The sequence below is a fragment of the Podarcis pityusensis genome, assembly GCF_964106645.2.
Source record: "Podarcis pityusensis genome assembly, chromosome: 7".
Lineage (NCBI taxonomy): Eukaryota > Metazoa > Chordata > Lepidosauria > Squamata > Lacertidae > Podarcis > Podarcis pityusensis.
In genome coordinates this window covers 66,191,506-66,216,670 of record NC_138031.1, presented here as the reverse complement: position 1 = coordinate 66,216,670, position 25,165 = coordinate 66,191,506, and the positions used below count along the sequence as shown (strand labels likewise).

Below are 25,165 nucleotides of genomic sequence, written 5' to 3'. Positions count from 1 at the left end.
GGAGCAGGATCTGAGCACAAGAGCATCTCTCCCCTCCTGTGGCATCCAGCAAGTGAGACGCAGCAGTATCTCCAGCCGCGCAATGCCCTTGTTCGTGTTCCTTCGTGTTCCTCCTCTCCCTTTCAGCAGCTATCGACGCCACCCATTTCCGCACTGGAATCTCTCTTCGGATATCTCGCCCCGCTGATCCCTCCCCGAGGGGAGATCCGAAAGCCTCGCTGCTCGCCCCGCCTGCGGAGAAGAGAAGCCTGGATCATAGGTTGGGAAGGGCTTGCGTGCGCTTTTAACACCGCCTGACTCCGCCCCGGCAAAGTTCGGCGAAAGAGGAAGAAAAGCGCCAGGCGAGCTCCGGGCAGTGGGTGGCCCCTTTCGGGAGCAGGAGGGCGAAAGGAAAGAGAAGAAATCGAGGGGATCGCTCCCCGTGGGGCGCAGCGTACACTAACTGGGGATCTCTGCTGCTCGGGGAGAGGAGACGGTGGAGAGGGATCTGGTCCCTTCCCCGCTGCACGTCGATCTTTTTGGAGCCGAGGAGGTGGTGCCCCCACTAGCGCGGGCTGGCCGCTTCCAGGTTTCCCCCTCGGCATCCCTGCAGAGAGAAAGACTCGCCCGGGTAGGTTTTCCTGAGGATCGAACTTGTGGGAAACTGCCTCCGGCCGCCTGCTTCCTTCCCGTTGCGCTCGAGGGAAGCGAGAGGGGAAAGGGGAGGCGCGCAGGAAAATGAAACTAAGTTTGTGCCTCTGTGAGGCGCGCGCGTAAACTTCATCCGGCAGCCTTTCCTCAACCTGTGGGTCCCCAGATGTTGTTGGACTACAACTCCCATCACACCTAGCTAGCAAGGCCAGAGCTCAGGGATGATGGGAGTTGTAGTCCAACAACATCTGGGGACCCACAGGTTGAGAACCACTGCGCCCTGAAGTCCAGGATTTCAAGAGGCGGCTCGCTGAATGAGGTGGGAACTCCTTCCCATTATTAGTCACCACCCGGATCCTAAGCTAAGTGCTTCCCTTTGTGTATTGTGTGGCTAGGAGTGCAGCCGGGTGCCTTCATGGGTTTGGCTCAAAAGTTTTAACCAGCCACAATCTCTCTCTGCTTTTGCGGATGTGGAGTTGGAGAGGGGTTTGGGCATGAGGGAGATGAAATCCACTTACCAGAAGACTTAGGCCCCTCCAAACTCGTACTTTGCTTAATAGCATCTTTCTTCTTTGGCGATCACTCCTAGCTGAGTAAGATTGTCTTCCATAAACACGGTTTTAACAGTGAGTCTGTAGGTGACTGTGGAGGCCAATTCTGGACATAGGTTTCCACAGTGGGGACATAGGTTTCCGGATGAGAGTTGATCACAGTGATGGCTTGCCAAGCGTGCCTTCCTCTTAGCGTATTTCTCCCTTTCATCCTGAGTTTAAGCATCTTCAAAACCCATGACACCTTTGGTAAAGGCTGTTCTTCAACTGGAGCACTCACAGGCCAGTGTTTCCCAGTTGTCGGTGTTTATACTACATTTTTTGGATTTGCCTTGAGAGAGTCTTTGAACCTCTTATGTTGACCATCAGCATTACATTTACCATTTTTAAGTCTGGAATAGAGTAGTTGCTTTGGAAGACAATCAGGCATCCACACAGTACAACCAGTCCAACGAAGTTGATTTTGAAGAATCATTGCTTCAACACTGGTGATCTTTGCTTATTCCAGCACACTGGCGTTAGTTGGCCTGTCTTCCCAGGTGATATGTACATTTTTTCAAAGACACTGTTGATGGAATCTTTCAAGGAGTTGGAGATGGCGTTTATACGTGGTCCATGTTTCACAAGCATACAGGAAGGTCGGTAGTAAACAAATATTTTGGTTTCCCTGCAAAAGTCCCAATCCTCTGCACTTCAGTTGGGAGAAAGCTGCCTTTGAATCTAGTTTTTTAAATACCTTTTTGTACGAAGGCATGTTAGTGGATAGGGGAGGAGGAGGCTGTGAAATGATTGATTCCTACAATTTCCATAATCCCAGAATTTCCTGCCTATTTTTCACCTTGCCCATCCTTGGTCGTCCTGTTCCTGTTTGCTTAACAAATGGGTGATAGTGGGCACTTATCTGAACCTAGGCATCTCTGCCTGGGATCTGCCTTTAAATCACTTTACCATTGTGTGGATGGATCCCACTGAGGGTCTGGGTATCCTGTACTTAGCAGTCCTATTTTTGCATGTGTTAAACATTAGGTCAGATGTAAAGGTAAAGGACCCCTGACCATTAGGTCCAGTCATGACGGACTCTGGGGTTGCGGCGCTCATCTCGCTTTACATGCCGAGGGAGCCGGTGTTTGGCCTAGACAGCTTCCGGGTCATGTGGCCAGCATGACCAAGCTGCTTCTGGTGAACCAGAGCAGTGCATGGAAATGCTGTTTACCTTCCCGCTGGAGCGGTACCTATTTATCTACTTGCACTTTGATGTGCTTTCGAACTGCTAGGTTGGCAGGAGCAGGGACCGAGCAACGGGAGCTCACCCTGTGGCAGGGATTCAAACCGCCGACCTTCTGATTGGCAAGTCCTAGGCTCTGTGGTTTAAACCACAGTGCCACCTGCACCCCCTAGGTCAGATGTAGGTGGATTCAATTGGATATGCACCAAGTGCCTGGCTGATTTCTGCAAAGTGGCAGATATGATTCTCTTCTTTCCCATTTTATCCTCACAGCCAATTCTGTGAGGTAGGTTAAGTTGACACTGTGACCAGCCCAGGGTCACCCAGTGAGTTTCATGGCTGAGCAGGTCCTAGTCCAACACTCTAACCACTATGCAACACAATCTCTCTTTTGAGAGGCATGCTGGTCCTGCGTGCCCTTTCCGTTCTCCCCCTATCCCCCTGAAGATGAGGAATCTGAGACCAGGACCATGATGTCTCCTTCTGTTCTATTTGCTACAACAGAATTCTTTTTCCCCAACCTGATTTCAGTAGCAGGGAGGTGAGCTTGCAGGTGCCGGAGGAGGCCTCTGGGGATGCAAGTGCACCCAGTGGGTACCAAGATGGTGACCCATATAAGGAAGATTCTTTTTGTTTCTTAACTCTTGTTGCAACTTTTGTTGCCACTACTTCTATTGCTCAGGATACAGTGCTGTACATTGTTGCCTGGGAGTAAATCCCATTGCCTTTTTGCCTATATGCCCCCAAAGGGCTTTGTAACAATAGTTGAGAAACATAAGAATCTGCCTTATATGTAGCAAGACCACTGGTCCATTCAGCCCTGACTGGCCAGAGAATCATAGAATTGTAGGGTTCAAAGGGACCACGAGGGTCATCTAGTCCAACCCCCTGCTGTGCAGGAAACTTTTTGCACAACGTGGGGCTCAAACCCGCAACCCTGAGATTAAGAGTCTCATGCTCTACTGACTGAGCTATCCTGTTGGGTTGGGAAAATATGAGCTTTACCCAACCCAACAGGGTAAAGAACATGCATACCCTGTGAGCTAAAAAAATACTGCAAATTAAAAGTAAAGGTAAAGGGACCCCTGACCATTAGATCCAGTTGTGGCCGACTCTGGGGTTGTTGCGCTCATCTCTCTTTGTTGGCCGAGGGAGCCGGCGTACAGCTTCCGGGTCATGTGGCCAGCATGACTAAGCCACTTCTGGCGAACCAGAGCAGTGCACGGAAACACCGTTTACCTTCCCTCCTGAGCGGTACCTATTTATCTACCTGCACTTTTGATGTGCTTTTGAACTGCTAGGTTGGCAGGAGCAGGGACCGAGCAACAGGAGCTCACCCTGTCACGGGGATTCGAACCGCCGACCTTCTGATCAGCAAGTCCTAGGCTCTGTGGTTTAACCCACAGCACCACCCACGTCCCTTAAATTAAAAGTAGAGTTGCCATATTTCAAAAAGTGAAAATCCGGACACGAAAGTTGCTGTTGTTTTGTTTGTTTGTTTGGAAAATCTCCACAAAAAGAAGTTTCTGAGCTACCATATTTTAAAGAAAATTCACCCCTAAAATCTACACTTCTGACATAGGTTGCCATACGCCCAGGTTTCCCCGGACATTCCGCCCGGACGCTATTTCTGACAGATGAATCCCAGAAATATGGCAGCCCTAAAAGAAAACATTAAACAGTAATACATTAAAACAGCTAAGCAGCCAGAGAAAAATGGGAATTAAAACTAGACCCATGAAACCCCAAACCCTCCTACTTCCCAAAGTAGCATTCAGCTGAAATGGGGACTAAATGCTTCATATTATGCTTAGCAACGTGTGTGTGTGTTTGTGTGTGTGAAGCCCATGACATCCCCCCCAAAGCCCCCCCTCACAGAGCTCTACTTCCCAGCAACCTTTGAGAAAACACAGTTCCCAGGATCCTTTGGGGGAAATCATGTGTTTTAAATGTATGGTATGTACACAGGCTCCGTGTGACTGGCACAGAGGTGCTGTTGGCAATGCCAACCTGTTAAGAATTATAACTTGCCAATAATTGTCCTAGATAGACCAATGCCATTTATCCTGTTACCTTGAGGCTGACCCCCCCCCCCCAATTATTATTATTATTATTACAATTCAGCCATAGGAACCAATGTAGTAATAGAGCAGACCCATTAATTTAAGTCCATTGTTTTCAGTGGGTCTACTCTCAGTGAAATCTACTCCAATACCACTCGTTAGATCCTGTATATATTTTTTTAATGTCTTAATTACCTCATACAATAAGGCTCAGCAACCTGGAACACTAATATGAAACCAAAATTTTAAAACACAGCAGTATACAAATGATTCATATTAATAATCAAGTTTAGCAGAAAGAAAGAAAGAAAGAAAGAAAGAAAGAAAGAAAGAAAGAAAGAAAGAAAGAAAGCTGATTTTGGCAATGATGCAGTCAATTTAATTATTTAAAGAGAGTTAATCACTATCTTTAAATGTTTAGATTATACTCTGGTATAAGGTTCCTACCAGAGTGGACTGACAGACTAAGCTATTAAACTATGCAGAGATGGCAAAAATGACTGGGAAAATCAGAAACCAAGAGGCTCAAAACTTCAACAAAAAATGGGGAAAATTTATATTATATTTGAATGACTACTGTAAACATTTGAACTCTTTGGCAGGTCTTAAATAACTCTTGTAATGTTACATAGACTTTGGGTACAATGGAGGACTGAAAAATTAGGAGGATTTATAGTATGCAGTTGAAAAAGTTTACTAAAGAACCCCCAGAGAGGAGGAGGGAAGTCTAGAGATTCAGAAGAATCTTGTGTAATTTTTATTATTTGTGATTTTGAGTGCGAATGAATTTGTAAAACCAAATAAAAATCATTTTACAAAAAAACTATGTTTAGTTTATATAACATAGAAAAAATATTTAAAAACCTGGGAACATAGAAGTCTTTTGTCTGCCATTAAGGTGGGTGACAACCTGGCCTCTTCTCAAACAGGAAGCCACCATTAAAAATCCCCTCCCCTTGTAGACACCCTCCATTTTTTATAATATAGACTCTCAAGAGAAGGTTCTTCATGAATTTTCCCTACTACTCTACAAGATGTCCCATACTGACCAGACCAATAGCAGCATGAAGGACGCTGCTTGTTACCTGTGCTCACTTACCTGAGAGTAAGCCGCCTTGAACACTCTGGGATTGATTTCTGACTAAACGTGCATAGGATTGCGCTCTTACTGTCACCTTCGTGCCATCCTTGGGTCTTTGGTAGGTCTCCACAGCTTTCTTTGTGGCCTTTTGGCCATCGTGTCCTGTAGCAGTGGAAATACAGACCGCACAATGCCTTCTCTTCTGTTTTCACATTGTAGGCCCTGGGATTTCTCTCTACGAATTGCTGGAGCGCCCCACGAGCCACAAACATGTCCTTGGATGACATTCAGATGAATTCGGAGGACTTTTTGCAAAAAGAGCAGCTGGATGCCGGCGGATTTGGAATGGTTTCGCTGTGTTACCACAAGAGGCATGGGCTTGTGGTGCTAAAAACGGTGTACACAGGGCCTCAGCGCACAGAGTAAGTTGGTTAGAGGGAGATCCTTTGCAGACAAGAGAGAGCAGTGTAGAGCTACCTACCACTGAGCTCCTGCCAGTTTCTTTTCTTTTTAAAATTAGTTTTATTAAATATTTTGTTGTTGCTTAGTCGTTTAGTCGTGTCTGACTCTTCGTGACCCCATGGACCAGAGCACGCCAGGCACTCCTTTCTTCCACTGCCTCCCGCAGTTTGGTCAAACTCATGCTGGTAGCTTCGAGAACACTGTCCAACCATCTTGTCCTCTGTCGTCCCCTTCTCCTTGTGCCCTCCATCTTTCCCAACATCGGGGTCTTTTCCAGGGAGTCTTCTATTCTCATGAGGTGGGCAAAGTATTGGAGCCTCAGCTTCAGGATCTGTCCTTCCAGTGAGCACTCAGGGCTGGTTTCCTTAAGAATGGATAGGTTATTAAATATTACAAGGTAAATAGAAAAGGAAAATCAAAACAAAATCCATACATAACAATATAAACACAATCGTCTACATATTTACCAGATGCAGACTAAAGAAGAAAAAAGACAAAAAGATAAAAGAAAAGAAAAAAAGAAAGGGGGAAAAAATAAAAAAATACTTTCCATAATCAGTAATACCAAATTTATACTTTAAACATTACATTATAAAAATCCTAGTTAAAATATTATAAAAGACTTCCACCGCATTCACCGCACGTCTCTTAATTTCTAGTTCACCTTTACATCTGTTCTTCAGTCACTTCCTTTCCTTAAGTTCTTTCATAGTCCATCAAATCCATATTCTTCACAAGGTTAGTCTAAGCACAACCAAACTTTCATATTTGAGCCCTGCTTGTGTAAATATTCATTTAGACAATTCCATTATCTCTGTACCATAATTTTGGATTTGTGCCTTATTAAGTCCGGCTCCTACCGGTTTCTGATTGGATAGGCTCCTCCCTCAACTTTTCCAGGGTTTTGCTTGCCTAGAGATCTGTGTGGCGAGAACAAAAGATGAGCCCGGCTAGATCAAACCAAATGACCGTTATCACCAGTCAGATGCTTGTGGGAAGTCCACAGGCAGCTCACAAAGGCAATGACTGTCTCCCACTCTTATTTCCCAGCTTCAACAATTAAAGCTTCCTTTAGGCCAGCCTTTCTCAACCTGTGAGTCCCCAGATGTTGTTGGACTACAACTCCCATCACCCCTAGCTAGCAAGGCCAGAGCTCAGGGATGATGGGAGTTGTAGTCCAACAACATCTGGGGACCCACAGGTTGAGAACCGCTGCTTTAGGCTCACATCACCCATCCCTAGAGAAGGCTGCCTCCTAGTTAGCCTAGATGGCGCCTCTGCTCCAGATCTGATTGGAAACTCGACAGATCAGAGCTATAGCTCAGTCGGTAAAGCACGAGACTGTTAATCTCAGGGTTGTGGGTTCAAGTCCCCCATTGGGCAAAAGATTCCCGCATTGCAAGGGGTTGGACTAGATGACCCTTGGTTCATAGAATCATAGAGTTGGAAGGGATCCTGGGGATCATCTAGTCCAACCCCTGCAATGCAAGTGTTCCTTATGGGGATCGAACCTGCAACCTCGATGTTATCCGCTCTAACCAGCTGAGCTATCCAGCTTGCATTCTGTGAAATCATTCTCTGTAGGGCTCCTTGCTATAGCAATGGTCCTTATCTGATGGTGGCTGCTGCAGCACACTGGGCCGCTGGGTGTGGGGGAGGCTGCCATTTCCCACAATGCCTTGGGGCAACCCATTGATGGGGCATTGTGGGAAATTAAAATAGTGTCTTCAGCAGACCCAGCTGCCCAACACAAATGCCAGTGGGGGATTAAAAAGGGGGCCCGGGCCAGGCATCAGTGTGGGTCCTGGCAGTTGCCCAAGCATGCTACTCATTGACGCTAGGCCTGACTGGATTATGTGTCATTAGATCATTCGGCCACGCCTGGTGTGACAGCTTAGCAGACCTACCTGCCATTTTGCCACCTTGCACACTCTGAAAGAAAACCACCTGTGTGTTAAGAGTTGAAGCGTGTCTCCAATTTTGCTTCATATTTTTAAAATGCATTATCCCGCTGTTATAAATTTGGGAAGCACTAGCTTGCAGTTCCTAGCCAGAACGCTATGCAAATGACTGAATGAATAATTAGTACAGTGGTACCTCGGGTTAAGTACTTAATTCGTTCCGGAGGTCCATTCTTAACCTGAAACTGTTCTTAACCTGAAGCACCACTTTAGCTAATGGGGCCTGCTGCTGCTGCCGTGCCGCCAGAGCACGATTTCTGTTCTCATCCTGAAGCAAAGTTCTTAACCTGAGGTACTATTTCTGGGTTAGCGGAGTCTGTAACCTGAAGCATATGTAACCTGAAGCATATGTAACCCGAGGTACCACTGTAATAACAATGCTAACTAATCACCACTCAGACACAAGGCAGGATTTCACCCAGCCATTTCATTCGCAGATTATGCTGCAGCTTGAGCTGTGCAGGTTTGGCTCATCATTTTGGAGAGCTCAGGTGAAGAAGTTGACATTTCTGCCTGTCACCTTGAAATGTCTTACCGGAAGCTTTAGTCTATAGCTCTATTCCCTTCTTGGCAGTCATGCACACTGGTAATCCCATAGTACCTGTTCCCCCCCTCCCAGGTGTAACACGTCCCTTCTGGAAGAAGGCAAGATTATGCTCAGACTAAACCATGACCGTGTGGTGAAGCTACTGGGCATCATTTTGGAAGATGGCAACTATTCCCTGGTGATGGAATATGTACGCAAAGGAAACCTGATGTCCGTACTGAAGGCAGTGAGTAGAGAGCACGATTGATAGACTGGGAAGAAGCCAGGCGGTAATTTTTGAGATTGTACCACAACCTCGGGAAATGGTATTCAAACATTGTCGGTCATCTCGGGTCTGTTTCCATCAACACCTTTTTTGTCCGTTCCAGTGAAAATGTTTTCATCATTGGTTTGGACCTGGATCAGGTCTAAGACATGCCAATAGTGAATGTTAGGGACACACTAGCACTGGGCTCTGCAACTCATAAATGTGAGTGTTTGCTCTGTATGGGGGGGATCATGATTTCTGCACCAGCAAACCTTCTGTTCATAATTTGCACTGCAAAATGGAGCAGTCTTGCATTGCTCCCAAGATCCAGATTTCCAAAGTATTGGGAAGGTTTGGGCCAGATAGTAATAAGCTTATATAATATGTTTAAGCTTCTGTCTGGCAGTGTCTGTTTCCATCAACATCTTTTTTGTCCGTTGGCACTTTCCCAAGGATGCCAATCCCTGTTGCCATCTAGAATCTGCCCATCATAATGATGGGTAGTTGGTTATCTGTTAATATTTCTCATCAGCAGACAGATCCCATCCTGATTTTCTAAAATGTGCATCTCCAGATCTGCTGAATTGCAACTGGATTCTAGACTCAGTGATGAGGATCCTTGTTGCTTATTCAAAAAGCAAAGATAATTGGAAGGCACACTAATTCGGTATGCTTTATTCAAACTCCTTTAGCAACCATGATTCATAAGACTTAATATCTATTCCTGATGGATGTTCGTTCAGCAGAGGACTGAATAAGTCAGTGCTCTTTTTAAAGATTTTAGCTGGGATTCAATTAGGTTTAACCCCTAGTATACCCACTGAAATGAATGAGCATGGCTAAGTTCAGTCCATTAATTTTGATAGGTCTAACGTGAGTAAAACTTAATTGAATACCACTGCTTTTCATTTTTAAAAAAGGCAGCTTCTTGATCATGGCAGGTATAACTCAGTATATATACTAATATTCTGCTGTTTTTGCTTTATTGCAGACCTCTATTCCTTTGTCTGTGAAAGGGTGCTTCATCCTAGAGATCATTGAAGGAATGCTTTACTTAACTGAACAGGGCTTAGTTCACAAAGACCTAAAACCAGAAAATATCCTTGTAGACGAGGACTTTCATATTAAGGTACCATTAGCACATAATTCCTCGATGGGTGACATGTCAGTCTTAGGGCTAAACCAGATGTGGGCATGATTTATAGCAGAACCTGCCTGTTTGGCAAACCATGGTTTTGTGTGACTGCAAATGTGCTGGCTCCCAGAGAGATCGCAGCCACTTTGCTTCTCTCCTGGTCCTTGTCGTTCAGTGTAATGTGGCAACTAAGACAAGGTATGGCTTTGCATGTTGTCTGAACCCAGGATTGTTGTTCTGCTCTCTCCTCCTTAACCAAGATCTGCAGCCAAGGTTTGTAAAGTGGGCACAATCTGCTCCAGAAGCCAGTATGTTTACACAGTTGCAGTAAGCTAACCAGGCTTTTGCCCACTATGCACATGTGGATGAGAAGGAAAACACACAGTTTCCCAGTGTTTTGCATTCCCTTCCTGGTATAGCAGGCCAGGAAAGGCTATACCACATGCTTTTCTGAATGTTCAGATCGGTGCACTCCATTTGACCTGGGTAACTTAAAAACACTATATTTAATTAAATAACAAATTTCTTTGGGAAACATTTGATGTCGCACCAAGCATGTCGACTGCAAATTGTCCTCGACTGGAATATCCCCTAATGGGCACTGAACTTTATAAGAAGGTGACTGGGAGCGGCCGCCGAGACCATATAACACTGGTCTTGAAAGACCTACACTGGCTCCCAGTACGTTTCCGAGCACAATTCAAAGTGTTGGTGCTGGCCTTTAAAGCCCTAAACAGCCTCGGTCCAGTATACCTGAAGGAGGGTCTCCACCTCCATCATTCTGCCCGGATACTGAGGTCCAGCGCCGAGGGCCTTCTGGCGGTTCCCTCACTACAAGAAGCCAAGTTACAGGGAACCAGGCAGAGGGCCTTCTCAGTAGTTCTGCCTTTGGAACGCCCTCCCACCAGATGTCAAAGAGAAAAATAACTACCAAACTTTTAGAAGACATCTGAAGGGAAGCTTTTAATGTTTAAGAGTCCACTGTATTTTAATATTTTGTTGGAAGCTGCCCAGAGTGCAGCTTGCTTATTTATTTATTTATTTATTTATTTATTTATTTATTTATTTATTTATACAAACTGAAATGGGGATAGAGAAAGGCAACAAAAGACTGTCAGCATTAAGTAAAATAAGTCCTATGTGGAATTGTTTGAAAGAACTGGGTATGTTTAGCCTGGAAAAGAGAAGACTGAGAGTGTCGGGACATCACAGGCAAATGTGTGTTCTCTGCTGCAGACTGAGGTTGATTTAGTGGGCTTAAGATACAGGCAGGTAAATTTTGGTTGAGCGTTAAGTCAAACTTCTTGAACAGCTGTGACAATGGAACCAATGACCTAGAGGGGTGGTGGGCTCTCCCTTTAAGTAGAGGGTGGATAGTCCATCTATAGTGAATGCTCTAGCTCTGGATTTCCTGTCCCAAGCAGGAAGTTGGAGAAGACGGCCTGCGAGGGTCTCATCAGCTGTGTGCTTGTGTGATCTCAGTTGGACCTTGCTCCTAACGGTTCTCTACCCTTTCCTGCAGATAGCAGACCTTGGTGTGGCCCGCTTCAAAAGTTGGAGCAGGCTGACCAAAGAGGAGAGCATCCGGAAAATGAAAATCAACTGCAGCTCGAAGAGCAACGCCGGCACCCTTTTTTACATGGCCCCAGAACACTTGGCATCAGTTAACACCACGCCTGTGGAAAAATCAGACGTGTACAGCTTTGGCATAGTATTATGGGCCATCTTTGCCAACAAAGAACCCTATGAGAGTGAGTGTTTGTGATCAAATAACTCTGCTTGCTGAAGTGTTTTTAGCTGCATACGGTTACAGTGGTACCTTGGGTTAAGTACTTAATTCGTTCTGGAGGTCTGTTCTTAACCTGAAACTGTTCTTAACCTGAAGCACCACTTTAGCTAATGGGGCCTCCTGCTGCCGCCGCGTCATTTCTGTTCTTATCCTGAAGCAAAGTTCTTAACCTGAGGTGATATTTCTGGGTTAGCAGAGTCTGTAACCTGAAGCGTATGTAACCTGAAGCGTATGTAACCCGAGGTACCACTGTATATTTTTTTTATTAAAAAAAACCTGTTCAATTCCTCTCTCCCGCACCAGATGCTATGACTGACGCGCAAATATACTTCTGCATCATGAATGGGGACAGGCCTCTCATAGAGGAGATTGAAGAAAGTTGTCCAGGAGAGATCATTACACTAATGAAACAATCTTGGAGTCAAAAGCCGGAGGCACGGCCAACTTTTGCAGGTAGTGAGAGGGCATTTTTGCTGAAGTGGGTCCGGCATTATCTGAGTGCAAGAGGAAGGTAGCCTTAAGATCATGCGGAATATTCCAGATGTTTAGTTTTTGGCTGGGTCTACAGGTGCAGTGGGATGAGGAACAGCAGAGAGGTAACACTGCACTCCTTATAGGTGCCAAATCCATGGGGAAGTACGTGAGGACGGGGCTGAGCCCCACCCAATCTGTACGTTGAAATTTTGCACCCCCTAACAATTTTGCGCCCAGGGCAACCGCCGCTGTGCCCTCCTGCCATGCTACGCCACTGCCATGTCACTTCTTACTTGCCTTTATAAAAGACAGTATAAGAACAGTCTTCTCTGTTTTTCACTGAGACCGCTTTGGGGTTTTTCTTTTACTAATTGACTAATCCTTTACTACAGAAATCAATTTGACGTACAAGCCATTTTATCAGCAGAACTTTGAAAAGGATGTTGAAGATGACTTGAGAAAGTTAAAAGTAAGTTTTTCAAACATTTATGGCTGAAAAAAGGAAAAGGGGCGAGAATCACTGGTGGAAATTGTAGAGAAACAGAGTCCAGCTATTAGGTAGAAGAAATTTCCTGAAAGTAAGAGCTGTCACACAGCCGAGCAATCTCCTTCACTGGAATCATTGAAGCAGAGATTGTCAGGGACACTGTCGCTGCATCTGCATTGTAGATCCTGCAATAATCAGAGGGGTGTACTAAATGACTTCCTCAGTCCTTTCCAATTCTATCCCTAAAAGCATACAAAATCATAAGAAGAGCTGCTGGATCAACCCAGTGGTCCAGAATCCTGTTCTCAGCAGTGGAACACCCTCCCACCAAATGTCAAGGAGATAAATAGCCATACAACTTTTAGAAGACATATGAAGGCAGTCCTGTATAGGGAATATTTTTAAGGTTTGATGTTTTATTATCTCTTTATATCTGTTGGAAGCCATCCAGAGTGCCTGTGGCAACCCAGTCAGATGGGCAGGCTATAATAATAATAATAATAATAATAATGGACCCCTGACTGTTAAGTCTAGTCACGAACGACTCTGGGGTTGCAGCGCTTATCTCGCTTTACTGGCCGAGGGAGCCGGCATTTGTCCGCAGACAGTTTTTCCAGATCATGTGGCCAGCATGACTAAGCCACTTCTGGCGAAACCAGAGCAGCGCACGGAAACACCGTTTACCTTCCCGCCAGAGCGGTACCTATTTATCTACTTGCACTTTGCCGTGCTTTCGAACTGCTAGGTTGGCAGGAGCTGGGACCGAACAACGGGAGTTCACCTCGTCGCGGGGATCCGAACCACCGACCTTCCGATCGGCAAGCCCTAGGCTCAGTGGTTTAGACCACAGCACCACCCGCGAACCTGTAATAATAATAATGTTGCCCTAATGCCTGTGTCAGGCTTCAGGGAATCTGATCCCCCTCCCTCACGGCAGGCTGCCAGTAATGAAAATACAAGAAGCTCTTACCAAGGTATTTTATTCAATAGTCACAGAGAGAGATGCAGGATGCTGTCTCTAAGATAATGGCGTTGCTCTCAGTAATCTCCTCCCCCCTTTTACTCTCAGTCGTCAGCAGCTCCACCCCTTTATACAGTGGCTGCGTGAGGACCTTTTTCTATTCGCTTTCTGTTCTCCCACTTTAACAGCCCTCCTCGTTTTAGGAGAAGGGGATTGGGTTGGAAATGCTTTCTAATGATAATGTGTCAACCAGCTGTCCTAACTCTTCTGCTCCTCCTTCCTCTCCTTCCATTATCTCCCAGCTTTGTCCTTCTTCTGTCTCAGAGTCATGACCTTCTGCAAACCACCGTTGTAAGTCTATACTGTCCTCCTCTTCTTGGGAAGGTTCAGGAGAATGGGGGGGTGGCCTCCACCATTCCTCTTCAGTCCAATCCCTGATAGCCTGTGAGAAACATTACTGTCTCCGGATGTGGAGACACAGCATAGTCATCATGGCTACAGCCTTGCCCTCCATGACTTTGTCCACTCCTCTTTTAAAGTCATCCAAACTGGTGGCCATTGTTGCCTCCTGTGGAAGTGGGTTCCATGCTTGAACTATACATTGCATGAAGAATTACTTTTATCTGCCATGGCTATTTCAACACTCAGCTTCATTGGGTGTCCACAAATTCTAGTGTTAGGAGAGAAGCAGTAGTGGGGCTGCTCCCTCAGTCTCTCTCCGACATTCTCACATTAACCGGAGTGTCTGAAATGGGAAAGCCTACATGTGTAAACCTCTAGACATGTAGGTTTCCCTGTGCAACAGGGTTCCTGACATCCTTAGTCATACAGTCCAGCGGGATTTTGCTTGATGGGCACCCTAAGCAACATTCCCCTAGAGGTTCTAGGTTCTTCCAGTGATTCAATCAGGTATTTAGTTGCTCTTGTTCTCTGCGACAGGAAAAGTACCCTGAGCCAACGGAACTTATAAAAAGGATGCAGTCTCTCCAAGTGGATGCTGTGGCAGAACCACCAAGCAATGGTCAGACAGGTAATTCATTTCAGTTGCTTAAGAGTTCGTTCTTTTGCATCCCACATTTGGGATGCAACTGCTGCACATTTCTTTACAATAACAAGGACACCCATTTTAAAAAACACACAATCAAAGCCAAAGTACAGCGCAGATCACTGTTTCAGTGCTGATTAGGGCTAGTGCAGATTACAGTTTCAGTCTCTACATTGTAAATAAATCATATCAGAGCTGGAGATTTTGTCTGGACTCTGGTTTATGACTCAAATTAGAGTATGTGTATATTTTATGATAGCGTCACAGAAGTGATGAAGTCAGTTTGGGGTGGAGAATTCATCATCCCCTCTGTTTCTCTTTTTTGGGGGGCAAGGGAAGCCCACACAGACAAACAGACAGTGCCTGGTGAAATCCCATAGCATGGAAGCAGCAGGGGCTGAGCAGGATTTCCACAACAACAAGAAGCCAAGAACCATTCACACTTCCAAAAGTCATTATTCTTGCCGTCTATATTCAGAGTCTATAGCTACCAAAAGGCTCTTGACCTTTGGGTATTAGGCTGAAACCCACTGCCTGAGGTGTAGCAGCTGCCAAAGGAAACCTGCCAGCAGGCCTCAGGGCGGATCAATACCAAAGGCCCCTTTGGGTCATCCTGTTGGGTTGGCATAAGAACAAAGACCACACCTACTTTTTACTTTGGGGGATTTCTGCTTCCTTTTTGTAGCACCTGTTAATATTGGAAGTGGTTTTTTAAAAATATTTGCTGGCAGTTATTTATGCTGATTACTTGTTCAACCTGAGCTTCTGAATAGTCAGAATAGAGCAAGGCTGGGTGGTACCTGGTTTTCCAACATCGCAATACACTGATATATCACATTGACATTTTAGTGTATTTTTTGTCTTTGTTGGAAGCCGCCCAGAGTGGCTGGGGAAAACCAGCCAGATGGGCGGGGTACAAATAAGTTGTTGTTGTTGTTGTCTGAAGTAAGGATTAACTGCCTTCACGGTTTTTCCTGCATCGTGATTTCTGCATAGCGCGCAAGCACACACACATCCTGATTGTGATATATTGCCAGGTCTAAAACTATGAAACCAACATCATGATATGGACTTCAAACCAGTTTGGGACAATATATCGATACACTACTCAGCCTAGAATAGGGTGGTGGTGTGAACACACTTAATTCTTCCAATTGGAGAGAGCATTTAGTATTCCTTTGTTTTTCTAGGCTTCTACCCCCCACCCCCAAGTGTGTTGAGTGGAAGTTTAGTGAGAGCACTTTCTATAATCTTCTGGTTTTGGAAGGCTTCCTTCTAGTTCTCTCTGGTTGTGATTTTGAAGTATGATACCTTCACTTACCATTTGCTGGGCTATGGGAAATGGCAGGCGATGCTAGAACTTCGTGCCAGAGTACAGTGGTACAGCAATACAGCAGTTTATGGCATTTCCCAGATGATAGCGTTAGGCTGACTGTATAAGACAAATTCTTGTGGAAGAGGACCAATAGCAACCCAACAAGCTATTCATGCTTACAGCACAATTCAGTGCAAATCTACTGAGAAGTAAGTCCCATTGAGTTCATTGGGATCCAAGGTGAGAGTGTAGGATAGGTCAGGGAAAGCTGTGACCTTCCCTATGCTACTAGACTGATGGGAATTGTAGTCCAAAGGTTTTTGGAGGCCCATAGGCTCCCTGGCCCTGGATGCAGCCTTGATCTCACAGCAGTAGAGTCTCACCAAGCTGCTAAAACATGGGTAGGCAAACTAAGGCCCAGGGGCTGAATCTGGCCCAATCGCCTTCTAAATCCGGCCCACGGACAGTCTGGGAATCAGTGTGTTTTTACACGAGTAGAATGTGTCCTTTTATTTAAAGCTAAGCAGTTGGCTCCTTACCTCTCTCGCCCTGACCTAGCCACTGTGATCCATGCGACGGTCACCTCCAGACTGGATTATTGTAACTCGCTCTACGTGGGGCTGCCCTTGAGACTGACCCAGAAATTCCAGCGGGTGCAGAATGCCGGGGCGAGACTCCTTACAGGGTCTTCGCTGTGAGATCACATTCACCCGGTACTATACCAGCTGCACTGGCTCCCGGTGGAATATAGGATCAGGTTTAAGGTGCTGGTTTTAACCTTTAAAGCCCTATACGGCTTAGGACCCTCGTACCTACGGGACCGCCTCTCCTGGTATGTCCCACAGAGGAACCTACGGTCTTCAAATAAAAACATCCTGAAGGTCCCAGGCCACAGAGAGGTTAGGCTGGCCTCAACTAGAGCCAGGGCTTTCTCGGCTGTGGCTCCAATCTGGTGGAACGCTCTGACACAAGAGACTAGGGCCCTACGGGACTTGACATCTTTCCGCAGGGCCTGCAAGACAGAGCTGTTCCACCAGGCCTTTGGTCAGGGCGCAGCCTGACTCCCTCCTTTGGCAATCTGCACAGAATTTTTGCTTAATGGTTGCCATTAATTTGATTTTAATTAATTTTTATAATGAAATGTTTTTAGAATGTTGTATTATTTTATTGTTGTTAGCCGCCCTGAGCCCGGCTTCGGCTGGGGAGGGCGGGATATAAATAAAATTGATTATTATTATTATTATTATTATTATTAAAATGCATCTCTGGGTTATCGGTGGGGCACAGGAATTCGTTCATTCCCCCCCCCCAAAAAAAATCTAGTCCACCCCCAAAGGTCTGAGGGACAGTGGACCGGCCTCCTGCTGAAAAAGTTTGCTGTCCCCTGTCTTAGAGATTAGGACTGCAATTCTAGCCCCACTTACCTGGGAGTAAGTCCCTTTGAACCCAATGGGACTTACTCTGAGTAGACAAGTTTTAGGATTGCACTGTCAGCATCCCTGTAGAACAACACCTATACAATTATGGCACATCTCTCTGGAAGGCCAGCTCTTTGTTCAGAAAGTGGGTGGGAAAAACCTTTACAATACCATACTTTTGATGCTTGGCATCCATGGGTGTGTATGTGTGTGTGTATGTATGTGTGTTTGTGTGTGTGTCACTGCAGGAGCATTCAGAGTCACTACTAGCTGTATTAATTTTATTTGTGGGGCATAGGAATTTGTTCATTTTCCCCCCCTTCAAAATTTAGTCCGGCCCCCCACAAGGTCTGAGGGACAGTGGACCAGCCCCCTGCTGAAAAAGTTTGCTGTCCCCTGTGCTAGAACATTGCAATGGAATCTCTGCAAAACGATCAATCCTCTTAGGCCTCTTCCTTTCTGCCCTGCAGATCAGCCTGGCTTCCTGCACAGCTCTCCGTCTCCTGCGCCCAGCAACACCGTAGACGAAGCCATGTTTGCGGCTTGCCCGGTGAATGAACCTGTGGAGAGCTGCGAAACGTCCTTGGATCCTCCGGTGAGCTTGGAGCGGAAACTGGAGGACGAGCTAAACTATCACGTGCACGGCAGCAGGATGGACAAGGGGGATGGCCGTTCCGTGTCGTACAGCGCCGAAATGCTGGAGCAGGAGAGGAGGAGGAAGGTGTCTCACGACCCGTATGCAAAGGCGACTGCTGCCCGCCCGATGCAGGAGTCACACCTGAGGCCTGAAAAGGTCGAGCCTGGTGCCCGTCATAGCAACACCACTGTGGACCCATACAGTCGTCCGTGGAAACCACCACCGCTCAGAGCTACTCTGGAAAGGGAAAATAATAGCCGGCTGAATCCAGTTAGGCACTATGGGCCCGGACCTGCAAATCTCAGAGCATCTCTAAGCCCAGAAGATCTCTACGGATCAGCCAATCCCTTTAGCGTCAATAAACCACCCGTACCTGAATCTGGTGTGGATCGTCAATCTAACCCATTCAGACCTTACTATTTTGGCAGAAGCTTCAGTACAGAAACTGGTAAGTGAACTGATTGAGGGTCTTCTTCTTTTTTTTTAAAAAAAAAAGATATTTATTCCAAGTTTAAAATTACAAAAAAAGAAGAAAAAACAATACAGAATACAAAGAAAAATTTAACCATAACAAAGCGAAAATATAACAAGAAAAAATTGAACAATAAAATAGAATAAAAAAAAGACGAAACAAAAGATATAAAAATGCATTGAGTTAAAATAGAACAAAAACAGATTAAACCTTTACATGACCTTTTCCCTTTACTTATTTCCATGACCTCCTCTCACCTCCCAATTTTGTATTCTAGTTCAGATCGTATTTCCAGCAAATCCTTCTAACCTTATTTTCATTTACGTATTTTAATTTAGTATAATGTAGTTAATCATCCTCTGTTTCATCAATTTCATCAACTCATTTTTGCTTAATCCTTTATATCATATCTACCAAAACGACCTAATTTTCTTTTTCCAACATCTTTCTAACAGTCTTTTATATTACAATATTTTTGAAGATATATTTTAAATTTTCTCCAATCTTCTTCCTGGTCTTGAGGGTCTTCTTCTTGTTCCTTCAGGGAGAAAGAGCACACATGCAGTAAAATGGCTCTTCTTCACTACCTTCTATGAAGAAAATAAAAGCTGTCCCATTTTTTATGAGCCAGTCTTTCGTCCCATCCTACTAACCCTGGGCAGCTAAAATGTAATAGCAATTCAAAATCTGTTGAGCTTTAAGGTTACTATGCATATTTATATTTATGCCTTTTATTAAATTTTCATCCTGCCCTCCCTTCAAGGAGCTTGCGGCAAACAGTTCTCCCCACTCTCATACCATTTCACTTCACAGCCTTCTGAGGTTGACTGAAATGAATATTTGTCTGAGGTCACCCAATGAGCAGCACTGACTGGGAAGCTTTGTGGAATGGAATCGCTTTTGTCCAAGCATTTGAATCGCGAAATACTGTTTGTGGTGCAGTTTCTACAGAGAGCATTAGCGCTGCTGTTCGTTGTGCTGTATTTTATTTGTATTGTTTTCTTAGGACTGTCATGTTTCATTATCAATGTTGTAAGCTGTGCTCCATTTTGGGATATCCATCTGTACATAAGGGATACTCCAGCACCCTAAAAACTGGGTGGTGGCCCTTTCATGCCATTGTACTAAAAGGGCTTTTGATCCGGTGGAATCACCTCAGAAGACGAGAGAAGGTTTTTTGCCAATCCCCTTTGCCCAGCAATCCCCAGTGTGCTTTGGAAACCTGTTCTGGAGCAGTTTTATTTGTTTGTTTGTAATTAGATTTCTTAACCTGCCCTTCAACAATAATCCTGTGGGTTACAACAATAAAATATGCAATTAAAAAACAAATAAAAGCATTACAACCATAAAACAAACGCAAACAAGCGTTTTGAGGGAGAATCGGCAAAAACTCCCTTGATTTCTCTCTTTGTCGGCATATGCCTCCTCTGGTGTAAGAGTGCTAGTTGTAATATCATTCTGTACTGCACTGGCTGTGGGCTGAATAGAAATTGGTAACTTAATTATATTGATCAATTGCATCTATATGCTACCTTTTGGACAAGGTGCCTCAGGCGGGATATTAACAAGTGGTGCCAAACATCCTCAGGCCTATTTCAGGAGCTGATGGTGCTAGCTCCCTTGCCTGGTGTCTTCCCTCAGGGTACACACATCCCAGGGAGCTCCAGGGAAGGTGGGTCTTGGGTGGTCCCAACTATGAAAGAACTCTCTGGTTCATCAGCACTGTGGGCTGCAAATGTGGCTCCGTGACAATCAGCAAGTACAGTGGTACCTCAGGTTACACACGCTTCAGGTTACAGACTCCTCTAACCCAGAAATAGTGCTTCAGGTTAAGAACTTTGCTTCAGGATGAGAACAGAAATCGTGCTCCAGTGGCGCGGCAACAGCAGGAGGCCCCATTAGCTAAAGTGGTGCTTCAGGTTAAGAACAGTTTCAGGTTAAGAATGGACCTCCGGAACGAATTAAGTACTTAACCCAAGGTACCACTGTACAGCACTGGAAGCTTAGACTGTCTATCTGGGAGGACTTCATTCTGTCGGAAGTCACTGTGGTCTTCTGAAAAGTACTGGGGCTTGATGTCCTCACCTCTCCCTTCTGGCAGCTGCTGCTCTCCCGAGACCACCACTTTGTATCGTGAAATATCCACCTGTTGAAATTCCCTCATCTACATTAATGATGCAAGAGCTCATTTGCACTTGGGTAGGTTTTTGTCTGAGTAGGTTTTTGCACTGTCAAGAGTCCAGTATACCTGAAGGAGCGTCTCTACCCCCATCGTTCTGCTAGGACACTGAGGTCCAGTGCGAAGGCCTTCTGGCAGTTCCCTCGCTGCAAGAAGCCAAGTTACAGGGAAACAGGCAGAGGGCCTTCTCGGTAGTGGCACCCGCTCTGTGGAACGCCCTCCTACCAGATGTCAAAGAGAAAAACAACTACCATACTTTTAGAAGACATCTGAAGGCAGCCCTGTTTAGGGAAGCTTTTAATGTTTAATAGACTATTGTATTTTAAGATCTTGTTGGAAGCCGCCCGAGTGGCTGGGGAAACCCAGCCAGATGGGCGGGGTATAAATAATAAATTGTTGTTGTTGTTGTTGTTTAATGTTTCAAGAGCAGTGGTACAGTTTTGACACAATTTGCATACCTCTTTAGATCCAGAGGAATCAACCTCTTTTATGAAGACGAACTTCGCCCATACACCTATACACAAACAGAATTCAGGTAAAAAACTCTAGTTATTTCTTGATATGAGCAGTATGATCTCAACATGAGCGGCATGAGCAGTCCGGACTCTTTAAGGCTATAATACCATTTGGTAGCTCTAAAGCAGAAGTAGGGAAGCTCCAATCCATGGGCCAGTCTTGGCCTACACGGCTATTTCCCTCCAATCATATCCACCTGTCCATCAGCTGATGTCACACGTGAAATGAACTGATCGACCAGGGTGGGTGGGATCCAATTCTGCCTTGGCTGAGTATGCCTATTCCCAGCAGCCAATTTTGTAGGATTTAACCCTGCTTTCCCAGGGTTTATTTGGCACACTAGTTAGATTTTTGGAGGGGCCTAAGGTGCAAACAGCATAGACTAGTGTTAGGTTGCAGAACTGGCCCCTGCAATCTGCTCTTTCCACAAGGAGAGAGTTTGAGATTCCCTTTTGTGGTCCTGTTCCCTTTCAAAATGAAAAAAAAACAACAGAATTTTGGAGCTCCAGAAACAGCTGCTTGCTTGATCTCAACAAGATATAGTCACATTTGCTGAACGAAGTCTCAAAATGCATTATCTATTTGACTCAAAAGACTTAATTCTCGCAACGGTTTTGAAACACTGTTGCTATAGAACAGCGATGTCCAACTGGTCAACCACGATCAACAGGGTAGATCCCCCGGAGATCACAGGAAACTTTTAGTCCTTGCGAATAAAAAAACAGTTGAATGAATGTATCGGGCCCCCGCTGTGTACGTTTGCTTGTGTTGGCATTTACTGCAAGCGATTTATGGCATTCACCCCCAAAAAGCTGAACAACTCTGGCCTCTCCTCCTAAAAAAAATCCCAACAACTCTGGATAGATTACTGCCAGGTTGTTTAAACTGGGAGTAGATTGCAGTCTCTTGGGAGTTGGACATGCCTGATATAGAAGAGCCAACATGTTTTCTCTTTGGGGAGTTTGTTGTCTCATCCTACTGATCTGACTGACACAGGTTTGCTATGACTTTTAACTCTTATCAAAGAACTATTGGAGCAGCCTGGCTTGCTGAGTTGGTTAGAGCACGGTGCTAATAATGGCAAGGTCACAGATTCAATTTCCGTATGGGACAGCTGTATATTCCTGCATTGCAGGGGGTTGGACTATATGATCCTCAGGGTCCCTTCCAACTCTACAATTCTATCCTTCCATGATTAACTATACCAGACACCAACCTGAGAAATAAACCTGGTTGTGTAAATATGCCCTTGTAACATAAATTCTAAGAGCAGGAACCGTTCTTTCCTTGATGTGAAACTACCCAACATATAAGTGCAGCGTTCAAATAATGCATTTTTGCCATTTTACTATTTCCATCATAAAATTAACATGTGTCAACACACTGGTCAGTAATTTATCCCCCTGCACTGTCCCTGTGCTCATTTTGCTTGTGTGTAGTTTTATACTTGCTTTATTAAACGGGTGTTTTTTAAAAAAATTGTCTTACATACAGGAGAACCTGCAAGCTACAATATATATAATAGTAGTGCAATTCAGATAGGCTCTCACAACATCTTAACCATTAAACAAAAACCTCAACAAATATGTACTATGCCGGAAAATACTCATTATAATCCTGCAGATTACCAGAAACTCTTTGGTAAGTACTGAAGTTAAAACTTTTTTCTTCCTTCATGAAATAGTTCTTGCTTTCAAAGTCATACGTTTTCCTTTGAAACTCTGTTCAGGATATGTAAGTTAGGACTGAATAGAACTGAAAACATCTACCAAGGAAAGATACGACATGCTTAGACTGAGGTCCAGCTCTGAGGGCCTTCTGGCAGTTCCCTCCCTGCGAGAAGTGAGCTTACAGGGAACCAAGCAGAGGGCCTTCTCTGTAGTGGCACCTGTCCTGTGGAACACTCTCCTTTCCGATCTCAAACAGTTAAACAACTATATGACTTTTCATAGAAATCTAAAGGGAGCCCTGTTTTGGGAAGTTTTTAATGTTTGATGTTTCCCCCCCCCTCCCATTCTTTCCTCTGTATTTTGTTGGAAGATACCCAGAGTGGCTGGGGTATAAGAAATAAATTAGTAGTATTAATAGTAACAAAAATATTAATCTGTAGAAACATAGGTGTTAGTGATCTCCACAAAACACAGACTTTGCAGTCAGATTTTGGGATTCTGACCCTGAAGATTCTGGTCTTCTAGCTTGTATCCCTTAGTAGTAGTACAGTGGTACCTCGGTTTAAGAACAGTCCTGTTTACAAACGATTCGGTTTACGAACTCCGCAAAACCGGAAGTAGTGTTCCGGTTTGCGAACTTTACCTCGGTAAAGTATTTAGGCCCCTTTATGAATTCATTACACAAGAAGGGGTGCCATGAGTAAAGGAGGGAGCAGGAGAATACCTGGTGGCTTCCCCCACAACATGGCATGAATTCCCTGCAACCCCCTTTGATGTCAATACATAAAGTACGGACATCTGCAAGTGGAAAGTCTTCTGCACAAAAGACTATAAGGCTTCCATGGGATCAGGAATTCTGTACCACTGTGGTTTATGATCCCATGGAAGTCTACACAGGTGGGCTGCTAAAAAAAAAAAGTGCAGAAAAGTAACTCTGCACATGCTTTGTGGCCTTGCAATGCAGTCATGTGGCATTTTCAAGCAATTCTGACTGGCTCAGAATTCACACTCAAATGGAGGTTCCATGGTGAATATATTGACATAGGGACGCGGGTGGCGCTGTGGTCTGAACCACTGGGCCTCTTGGGCTTTCTGATCAGAAGGTTGGCAGTTCGAATCCCCACAACTACCTTGCTCTGTCCCTGCTCCTGCCAACCTAGCAGTCCGAAAGCATACCACCACAAGTAGATAAATAGGTACCACTGTGGCGGGAAGGTAAACGGCGTTTTCATGCACTCTGGTTTCCGTCACGGTGTTCTGTTGTGCCAGAAGCGGTTTAGTCTTGCTGGCCACGACCTGGAAAGCTGTCTGTGAACAAATGCCGGCTCCCTCAGCCTGAAAGCGAGATGAGTGCTGCAACCCCGTAGTCACCTTTGACTGGGCTTAATTGTCCAGGGGTCCTTTACCATATATATAGAGAGAGAGAGAGAGAGAGAGAGAGAGAGAGATTGACATGCACTCAGAGCCCTGCATTCACTGTTAGCAGCAGGGTTGGCCAGCCTGCCCCCTCACACCCATGTTTCTCACGCAAGATGGAGTTTGTCAGGATCTTCCTATTGCCTCTGAGAACAAAAGCAACGGTGTTCCATCACCAAAGCACTAAAGAAACATTTTCCTTTTGTCGCCACCAGAGAACACTGCTCTCGTTTCGGAAGTTCAACTGAACCTCGTGAGAGAAAATATGGGGAAGAAGTGGAAAACCACGGCACGGCAGCTGGGCTTCAGCGACCCTGATCTGGAGGAAATTGACCATGACTACGAGCGGGATGGCTTAAAGGAAAAAGTTTATCAAATGTTTCAGAGGTGGCTGATGAAGGAAGGGAGCAAAGGAGCAACGGTGGGAAAGCTGGCCAGAGCTCTCTTTGCTAGCCAGAGGATAGATCTCCTTGCCAAAATAAAGCAGGAGTCAGAAATGAGTAACAAATGAGAGTCATAAACCAGCATAAACTACTTTGCAGGGGAAAGTATGGACATTTTGCTTTACATTTTGCTATTATGAATGCTCTGGTGCTGCCTGTATAGAATTTGCCGTCAAATGAATGTATTTGTATAATTTTAATTAAAAAAACCCCAATATAAATGGACGCAAGACTGCTCTAGCTTTAATGTAAATAATAAAATATTATCAGATACAAAAACTGAAAGCATATATCAATCTTGAGTCACTCACTATTAGCATATAGAAGAAGAGTTTGGATTTGATATCCCGCTTTATTACTACCCGAAGGAGTCTCAAAGCGGCTAACATTCTCCTTTCCCTTCCTCCCCCACAACAAACACTCTGTGAGGTGAGTGGGGCT

General features: G+C 45.0%; 1 protein-coding gene across 2 annotated transcripts; it reads left to right on the top strand.

Annotated features, from left to right (window-relative positions):
• Positions 1–103: 103 nt before the first annotated feature.
• RIPK1 (receptor interacting serine/threonine kinase 1) lies at positions 104–24,949 on the top strand. Of its 2 annotated transcripts, none has more exons than XM_081014796.1 (12): positions 104–610; positions 5,770–5,972; positions 8,593–8,746; positions 9,759–9,896; positions 11,425–11,653; positions 11,995–12,144; positions 12,558–12,634; positions 14,553–14,643; positions 17,862–18,476; positions 21,146–21,214; positions 22,690–22,836; positions 24,497–24,949. In XM_081014796.1, the coding sequence occupies exons 2-12, from the start codon at positions 5,821–5,823 to the stop codon at positions 24,790–24,792; spliced, it is 2,118 nt and encodes a 705-aa protein (XP_080870922.1). In that variant the 5' UTR covers positions 104–610; positions 5,770–5,820; the 3' UTR covers positions 24,793–24,949. The 2 variants fall into 2 exon arrangements, with proteins under 2 accessions (XP_080870922.1, XP_080870923.1); XM_081014797.1 differs by lacking the exon at positions 104–610 and adding an exon at positions 5,464–5,668.
• The last annotated feature ends 216 nt before the right edge of the window (positions 24,950–25,165 follow it).